Genomic DNA, 8,982 nt, shown 5'->3' with positions numbered 1-8,982 from the left:
GGAAGGGTGCTGAAGATGACTGCTTGTCTGACTGGGGACCCGAGATCTGGCCAGTGCAGGAGTCTGGTGGGGCCAGGCCAGCTGGGGGGATGACGCTCAGAGATCCAGCCAACCCCTCCAGGTGATGGGGACAGCAGGGCAGGAGGGCCTGGAGCCTGGGACATGAGCTGAGCCAGAGGGAACCCCCTTTATTGCAAAACCCTGGTGCAGGCACTTGACATTCAGACCTCCTTGGGTCCTGCGAGGTGGGAGGTCACCACCTGACACACCTGACAGAGACTCACATCAAGAATGTCTGGAGCAGGGTCCTGTCCCAGAGGTTACTAGGTCAGTTCCATCCTGGAAGGAGGGAAGATGAGGATCAACCCACAGACCAGAGCAACCCAGCTCTTGGCTGCAGGGCCAGAGGGTGGGCAGAGGTAGAGCAGGCAGAAGCTTCTTCATCAGCGTGGGGCCAAGGTCCAGGGTCCAAGTCCAAGTCCACATCAGTGTGTGCCCTCCTCCTGGTGTCCTCAAGGTGGGAGGCCCTGTGCCCGCCAGCTCCCCAGCTGGCACTGTGCCTCATCCTCAGATACCTGCTGCAGCTCCCACACCCAAGGAGGGAGTCCCGGCTCTTGTTCGCATGGTTGCCCCTTGCCCACCTGAGCCCCTTGCATGATGCACAGTGGGATCCAAGCCCCACTCCCAACCCGCATCAGGAACTGCAGGGAGGGGAGGCAAGAGTACAGCCACCCCAATCCAGGCCTCCTGCTGGTCAGGCTGCTGGCTGTTGGACCCCAGAGTCACACACGCCTGCACGTGCCTTGAAGTGCATCTGTGCTACACGCAGCACAGGTGAACACACAGCTCCAGGCGAATTTTCTGATTTAACTCGTGGTGGCTGTCCCCACCCTGCCACCCCCAGGGAAGGCCCTGCTCAGCTCTCAGACCATCAAGTCTCAGCACTTCCCAGGGTATTCCCCGGCTTCCAGGCTGAGCAGCTCAGACCACTGTGACCCCTCCCTTTGAGTCTCCAGGGGACCCTGACCCCAACCCACCACCCCCAGAGACAGCCCTCTGGGACTAAGGAGATCTGGAGACAGAAACATTCCCCAGGAGGAGCCCCTATGGCATCCAGGTCCCCCAGTGAGGTCCCAAGGGAGACCCAGGATGCTGGGACGGGGGAGAAGGACCGAGGAAGTCCAGGACACTCTGCCCAGACTCCTGCATCCATGGCTCACACACGTGCACACTTGTGTGCATTCACACGTGTGTGCAGACTCCCCACAAGGAGCAGTGTGCAGACCAGGGGGCCCCAGCCAGGGATCAGGACCGCTGGGGCATCGGGGTGTTGGGAAACACCCCTTGTGGGAACCGGAAGTCTGAGGAATAGGGGCAGGCAGGCTCAGGCCCCTCCTTGAGTTCATGTGGCTGGTGGGCAGCACTCCCCTCACTGCCCAGTCTCCAGACTGCTGGGTGGCTGCGGTGGCTCTGGGGGCTCGAAGCTCAGGACTTCCTGGTAGGTGAGCTCTGAGGGGTGAGGGGAAGGGGTGAGCTCATGCTGCCACCAGCCCAGCACCCCCACATGGCTTATCTGGTGCCAGCCACCCCTCCCAGGCCCACCATCCTCTGAGGGCAGCCTCAGTTCCTGAGCCTCCTTCCAGAGCCTGCCCTGTGCTGCCCCTATCCTCTGTGGGACACACCCAACTGCATCTCTAGCTGCCCCACCCTGGAGTGGTTTGAGTGTTGTCCCCCTCCCAGATCTCTCTGGGGAGGAACTGGAACACTTCCTTCCTGCAGGAAGCAGGCAGCATGGGGCCTCTGGAGGAATGCAGCCCTCAGGCCCAGGCTCCACCTCCCTCCGGCCCTCCGCAGGCCCACCCTTCCACTCCTCCACTGTGCGCTCCTTGGCCTCAACGCTCTCGTCATAGGGCTCGGCCTCAGGCTCGTCGTCCGGGTCGTGGTACTGGCTGAAATAGGCATGGGCCAGGGCCTCGGCTGCACTGACCCTCTGGTCACTGTCCAGCACCAGCATCCTTCCCAGGAGGTCCACAGCTGCAGAGTCGCCAGCGGGGGAGGGAGGGGGTCATTTCTGCATCCAGGGCCAGACATGGAACCCAGCCCAGACGCACAGCCCATCCTTACCCAGAGGGTTGGCTCCGTGGAAGATGCTCCTGAGGTCCTTCTGGGGCATGGGGGGCAGGGACTGGATGTATGTCCGGGCCTAGGGGCACATGGGAAGGGCCTGAGGGGGGCTGTCCACCCCCTACCTCCCCTGGCCCTAAGCCAGGTGGGGGCTTGCCTAGAGAAGCCCCCAGACTCATTCAATCCAACAGGCCTGGGCAGGGGCATGCACAGATCAGAGATCTCCCCTGTTCTCGATCTGGGGGCTCCAGTTCCTTGCTTGGCCTTCGATGCCTGCAGGACCTGGGCCCAGTACCACCCATGTCCTTGGCCAAGGCATTGTTTGTCGGTGCTGCGATTCTGCCCTCGCTGTCCCTCGTGCCAGGAATGTCTTCCCCGTTCACCTGTGTCCCCCTGAAGGGGTCAGGCATCTTCCTTGGGCTCTGTTCCACTGTGACCTCTGCCCCCACATGGTGCCCAGTCTATTCCCACACTGCTCCTTCCTCCAGAGTGCCCAGGGGCTTGGTTAGCAGGGAGCTGGTATCTGTTGACTCACATGTTCTGAGGATATCTTTGCCAGAACCTCAGGGCTGGGTGTGCCCACCACCTCCATGATGCGCTTCAGCTGGTCGATGTCTGCCCGGCTCAGGAAATGACTGCTGGCCAGGCACGGACCCTTCCTGGGCCCCCAGAAGCCAGATCTTGGGGCACTGCCCAGATCCTGCTCTCCTACAGCTGGGGGCATTCAGCCCAAGGTGGCAGGCCATGGGGCAGAGGCGGCAAGACTGGCCAAAAAGGGCCAGAGCCCACCTCCCTCAACCCCTATCCCACAGGAGGGGACCATAGCTCCACGCTCCTCCCCAAATGGGGCCAAGGATACAGTCATTTCCTGGGAAGAGGGCCTTTCCCTGGAGCAGCTCGGCCATGATGCAGCCCACAGACCAGATGTCCACTGTTGGGGGAGGGTCTCCATCAGTCTGCCCACCCCAACTTCCTCCTCAGAGAGCTGGGGGGCTGCCTGGACTGCACCAGCCCGATGGCCCTTCAGTCACACCCAGGCCCAAAGACCGCAGGCTCTTCCTCCTCCACACAGCCCTGGGCAGGGGGAGGGGTGACCCAACATGCTCGGCCCCTCTGAAGGTCTGTTTCTGAATGCTGGTCCCAGACCTTGCCTGTCCCCCAAGACTAGATACCCCCCCCAAGGTCCTTGGCTTTTGGCCCTACTCCCACTCACCCTCCACAGGCCCTGGTGAGCTCTGCCTGCCCACCCTGGTCCCATAGGGCTACCCCCGTGGGTGGACATCACCTGTCTGGTTGTAGTGCATCCAGTTGAGCATGATCTCAGGTGCGCGGTACCAGCGAGTGGCCACGTAGCCGGTCATCTCCTCGTCAGCCTGGCGTGCTAGCCCAAAGTCCAGGATCTAGAGCCACCACCAGGGTTGTCAGCACCTCCCCGCAGGCCCCTCCCCGCTGCCCTGTGCCCCATGCGCTCACCCTAAGCTCGCAGTCCTCATTCACCGCCACATTGCTGGGCTTCAGGTCCTGCAGGGCAGGCGGGCATGAGCGCAGGAGTCATCCTGGCACCAGGCCTGCAGAGAACAGGCCCCGCACCCCGCGCCGCACCTACCCGGTGGATGATCCCAGCGGAGTGGATGTACTGCGAGGGGGAAGGTGGGCGTCAGGTTCCCATGCCCCAGCACCCCCAGGACCCTTGTGCCCCACGCGCCCCCCGCTACCCCGGCACCCACCTTCAGCCCTCGAAGCAGCTGGTAGATGAGGAACTGGACGTGCTCGTCGCTCAGCGCCTGGCACTTGACGATGTTGTTCAGGTCGGCGCCCATCAGGGTGGTGACCAGGTACCTGGGTAGGGTCAGGAGTCAGGACGGGCCCGCTGCCCCCTCCCCAAGCATTCTCCAGGGCCGCCTGCCCACCGGCTGCTCACACTTCGCTGAAGTCATCGATGGAAGTGGCTGGCGTGAAGACGTCCAGCAGCCCGATGACCTGGGCGGGGAGGGAAGTCAGGACTCCCCGGCCTCGCCCACAGCGACCCTCAGGGCATGCGTCCCCCGCAGGGAGCCCCCCAGCTCACGTTCTCGTGCTTCAGGTGTTTGAGCAGCCGCAGCTCGCGGTAAGTCCTCCGCGCGTGGACCAGAGACTGGAAGGGCCGCGACAACTTCTTCACTGCCACCTTCTGGCGCAGCCGCGCGTCGTAGGCCGAGCTGCAAGGCGGGCGAGTGAGGTGCTGGCGGAGAAGCCCAGCCGGTATGACCACCAGGACAAGGCCCGAAAGGCCAAGGGGCCAAGGGCGGGGTCTGTTCACTGACGCCCCTGGCCGCCTTTCCGCCACTCCTGCGCGCGCGCGCGCGCGCCACCGCTCTCCTCCCGCTCTAAGGGACCCCTCGGGTGGGGCTGGACGGCCATCAGCAGGTGCGCCTCTGAGGGGCCCTGAACATGGCCAACGTGAGCGGCACGTGGGAGGCGCTCTGACAGCAACACTCCCACGAATCCTCTCCTCCGCGCCCCCTCGGGTGCTGCTCCTTCTCAAGAGGCAGCTCAGCCTCCACCCACAGGTTCACCCCAGCCTGCCCAGCCACAGGGGCTCAGCCTGCTCCCCCCCCCACCAGCCCCGAGGCAGGACCTGGATCTTCTCTTATCTGCTCATCACAATGACTCTTACCCCTAACTCAGAGCAAAGTGGGGGTGTGGGGGAGGTGGGGGGTTGTCTCTACCAGCTGGGGTGGAAAACAGCCCTTGGGCTGTTCCCAACAACCAGCCCTCCTGCTCCCCCATGGGCCAGTGGGTCCAGCAGGATCTCTGAGGGGTTCCAGAGCCGCCTAAGCCCCTGAACCCCCAATGCCTCTGAATATTCAAAATATGGATGAAAAACTGGCCAAAGGTGTTTACTGTATCACTTTTTTTTTTTTTTTTTTTGGTGAGGAAGATTGTCACTGAGCTGACATCTGTGCTAGTCTTCCTCTATTTTGTATGTAGGATGGCACCAAAGCATGGCTGATGAGCGATGCTTAGGTCCTGGCCCAGGATCTGAACCCACCAACCCTGGGACACCCTGGGACACCAAAGAGCATGTGATCTTAACCACTACACCACCAGCTGGCCAGCCCCTTTATCATTATTTTTTTTTTCCTTTTTCTCCCCAAAGCCCCCCGGTACATAGTTGTATATTCTTAGTTGTGGGTCCATCTAGTTGTGGCATTGTGGGACGCCACCTCAGTGTGGCTTGATGAGCAGTGCCATGTCCGTGCCCAGGATTCGAACTGACGAAACACTGGGCCGCCTGCAGCAGAGCATGCAAACTTAACCACTCGGCCATGGGGCCGGCCCCCCTTCATCATTATTTTTAACAGTGAGAAACTGGCCAGTAGGAAATGCCCAGCAGAGAGTGGTGTCTGGACCCATAGAACATCTCCCCTTGCTCAACCCCACTTCCCAGAGGTCCAGACCTTCCAACTCCACAGCAGCCTCCAACCTATCTTCTCTTCACAGGAGTCCAACAGTCACTGGCATTATCTCCAAACACACATGGTCCAGCCACTCCCCACTCTTCCACCCTCCCACTGCCCTCAGGATGGGGGCCCTCCTGAAAGCAATGCATTTGCACAGGCTGTTCCCCCTCACTGAAGCTCATCCCTTGCCCCAAGAGTGAGTGGAGCCTCAGGCCGCCCCCCATGCCCACCCCACCCCCCAGGAGCAGCTCCTGCAGGATGTGGATGCTATCTGGGCCCAGGTGGTGGTGGAGGAAAGCTAGCTCAGTGCTAGGGCATCTGTGGCCCTCCCCCTAGCCTATCACCTGCAGGGGAAGGTCCAAGTCACTCCTGGGCTGGGAAGTAGGGGAGTGACTCCTCACGTGTGGCACCAGATCCTTTTGCCGGATTGCATCCGCCCAGTCCAGTGACAGAATTGGCACTGGGTCACCAGTCCCATCAGAGGAAAGAGGGAGCATAGGATGAGGCTGTCACCTGCATCGGGCCCATGCTGAGGTGCGGGCACTGGAAAGATTTGGGCCTCCCTTGGGGAGTATGACACTCCCTGGGAACTCCCAGAAGGTGATTCTGGGGGCCGGAGGTGATTCCAGTAGGGGCTCTGTCAGATCCCCCCAGGGGGCCACTGACACATTGTCCCTGACCCTCTTCCTGCCTTTGAGGTCTTAGAGATGAAGACAGAGGCCTGTGGCTGGAATGGCCTGCCTGAGGTCTCTGACAGCTGGCAAGTGACAGCGTGAGATGGGAGGCCCCTGGGACCCCAAGCCCCAGCTCCAGGCTCAGGCGCTAGGCCATGGAAGAGTCTCCAAGAAGTCCCACTCAACTTTCTGCCAGAGCCTGGACCACACTGCACCCCCAGGGCTCCCTGCCTCCCCACCTGCATGACCCGGCAGTGGACAACAGACACCTGGCACTGACCGCAGTCAGGCCCCCAGTGGGCTCTGGGGGGAGCACTTCTCAACATCCATACCCACCATGAGCCTCTCTGTCAACACTGGAGCTGCAACCAGGCCTCCCTGTCACTACCTGACCCTAAGTCCCCAAACCTGAGGGGACAGAGGCTTCCAGCAAACCTGGGCCCACCCCCACTTCCAGATTCAGCCCTCTGTCTGGGCCCCAGGGCCTAACTGCCCAGCTGTGGTCTGAGCTCTCTTGTTTGGGGCAAAAATGGGGCAGGGTGCAGACCCCCCTAAGGATTGTAGGGGGAATGGGAGGTGTCTCTGCTCAGGCCTACGCCCCAACCGGAGTCTGAGATCCCTTGGAAAATCGGGAAGGGAGAAGGACTCACGGGGGAGCCTGACGCCATCCTAAGCGGATTAAAGTACCCACCTAGGGCGGGGGCATCTGCCTGACCCATGACCGGGGGCACCCCGCTACGTGCTCGGACGTTGAGGGCCCCAGGAGACCCGCCCTTTCGCGGGCTGTGACGCCGCAGGATTCGGGCCCGGCGCGGGACGCTTCGGGTCGGACGGGGAGGGAAAGACGACCCCTCTCCCTGCCCGGGAGCGGCGTCCGGTAGGAAAGTTTCCTTCACGCCCACCTCCCCCCATTCATTCCTCCGGTCCGCAGAGGGCCGGGGGGCGGAGGCAGGGGCAGGCCCCTCCCCGCGCCAGGAACCCAGCGCCGGGCGGGGAGGGGGCGCGCACTCAGTCCCGCCCCGGTCCCCGCCCCACCCCGCCCGCCCCTACCAGACGGAGCCGTAGGCGCCGGAGCCCACCGGGCGAAGCCCCTGCAGCCGCTGCGGCACCTCCCACACCGTCTTGTTCAGCTCCTGCCGGTAGAAGCCGGCGCGCGGGCCCGACATGTCCGGAGTGGCCGCCGCTCAGCCCGCGCCCCGCCCCGCGCCCCCGCCCCGCGCCGGAGCCCGAGCCGAGCGCTCGGAGGGCGGTGGGAGGTGGCGGCGGCGGGCGGGGCGCGGGGCGGGGCCGGGGAGGGGGTTCCCAGAGCCAAACGCGCGGCTTCCTGCTCCTGCGAGGCGGCGGCCAAGCGGAAACCAGCCTTCCCTCCCTCCCCCGGGCGGTCCCGGCGAGGATGCGCCCCCACTGGGGGAGGGGGCGACCAGAGTCCGACTTACCGCCCCTCCCGCTTCCACCTCCTGGGGTCCACGCACCTCCCCCTAGGTCCGCCCGCTATCTGTCCTCCGCCCGGGCTCCTCTGCGTCTCGCTGGCCTGCGCTCCCCGCGCCCTCCCCTGCCGGCCGGCGCCGGCACCTCCCCTCCCCGCTTTCCGTCTCTGCACCCCCTCCCTCCGCTTCCTCGGGGCCCTGCACTTACGCCCCCCTCAGCCTGCTCAGAATCTTGCATCCCTCCTTCCCGCCACTTGCTCTGGGCCCTGCACCCGCCCTCCCCCCACAAGTCTGCGCCCTCGGAAATGAAGTAGAACCCTCCAAATCAAAGAAGCCAGGGGCGAACCATGGGATCTATTTTTCACCAACATAGAAAATACCACCTGATAAAAACTAGGCCCTTGGTTGGATAGGCCCCTCTGCGGTGGGCAGGTGGCTGCGCCTTGGATCCTGGGCCAGCCTGTCCTCCCTTTCCCGCGGAGGCCCTTCCGGCCTTGGCGGTGTGGTTCGCCCCCTGGGAAACCCGCGGTCTGGCATCAGCCTCTGCAGCGGCCTGGCCCTTGCCTGCGTTCGACCCTCGCCGCCTCTTGGGAGAAGCATGACCGCCGGCCGGGCCTGGGGACCAGCCCTGTCAGGACCAGGGACAGCGGCGGCGCCAGCGGGCCTTTGGGGTGTTGTGCCCATAAGAAGCTATCCATAAATGGGTCCTCTTGGGTGCCTGATACCTTCCCTTCTTCGGGGACAACTCCCTCAGCTGCCACCTCTTCAGGAAGCCCCCCTGACTTGGAGTACTGGGGAGCCCTCTAGTCCGCAGTCTCAGTTCCAGGGGCTGCAGTGCCTCCCCTGCTGCACTGAGTGGTCTGGAAGTTTCCATTCTCACCGGCTGCTCTCACTGAAGTGGCCGGGATGTTCCCTAGTTCAGCGAGACAGGCTATCCTCGTGTCCACACTCTAGGCCCGCCGGCATCTACTTTTATTTCCCACTTTAAAGTGACAAGGGTTCGGAGAGAGCACTGCCCCTGGAACAAACGCCTCCCCCGACCCTCACCCTCTGGGAGCAATGGTGCCCCTCCCAGGAAAGCAGAACATCAGGCTCTGAGCTGCTCGACCTACTTTTTTCGAAACTAACTAAAACCTGAGTTTTTATGTGAGAATCCCCCGATTTTTAAATATTGGCAACAAAATTAAAATAAAACATGTCAACAAAGTACTGGGCAAACGGACACATCTGCCAGAGAACCCAGACCCTGGGGCGACGGAGAGGTGAGGTAGGAAGCAGGCCACCCTCACCTGACCTTGGCCAGGTGCCGAGCCA

The 8,982-nt window shown here is 62.9% G+C and overlaps 1 protein-coding gene across 1 annotated transcript; it reads right to left on the bottom strand.

Moving 5' to 3' along the window:
* Window positions 1–123: 123 nt before the first annotated feature.
* MAPK11 (mitogen-activated protein kinase 11) lies at window positions 124–7,520 on the bottom strand. The gene is made up of 12 exons (XM_044777275.2): window positions 7,292–7,520; window positions 4,193–4,322; window positions 4,046–4,104; window positions 3,852–3,963; window positions 3,731–3,760; window positions 3,598–3,645; window positions 3,410–3,524; window positions 2,984–3,055; window positions 2,660–2,739; window positions 2,125–2,203; window positions 1,861–2,034; window positions 124–1,509 (listed from the first exon to the last, which is right to left on the bottom strand). The coding sequence occupies exons 1-12, from the start codon at window positions 7,405–7,407 to the stop codon at window positions 1,430–1,432; spliced, it is 1,095 nt and encodes a 364-aa protein (XP_044633210.1). The 5' UTR covers window positions 7,408–7,520; the 3' UTR covers window positions 124–1,429.
* Window positions 7,521–8,982: the final 1,462 nt, after the last annotated feature.

Source organism: Equus asinus, chromosome 4, assembly GCF_041296235.1.
Source record: "Equus asinus isolate D_3611 breed Donkey chromosome 4, EquAss-T2T_v2, whole genome shotgun sequence".
Lineage (NCBI taxonomy): Eukaryota > Metazoa > Chordata > Mammalia > Perissodactyla > Equidae > Equus > Equus asinus.
Note: the sequence above shows the minus strand (reverse complement) of the source record. Positions and strands in the feature narration are given on the sequence as shown.

Bases quoted from the DNA above. Each gene is read 5' to 3' on its own strand.
- MAPK11 (XM_044777275.2), bottom strand. From the start codon at position 7,407: ATGTCGGGCCCGCGCGCCGGCTTCTACCGGCAGGAGCTGAACAAGACG. The intron at 3,964-4,045 runs GTGAGCAGCCGG...GACCCTACCCAG, and splicing joins ATCGATGACTTCAGCGAAGT to GTACCTGGTCACCACCCTGA. The intron at 3,761-3,851 runs GTGGGTGCCGGG...TCCCCCTCGCAG, and splicing joins AGCTGCTTCGAGGGCTGAAG to TACATCCACTCCGCTGGGAT.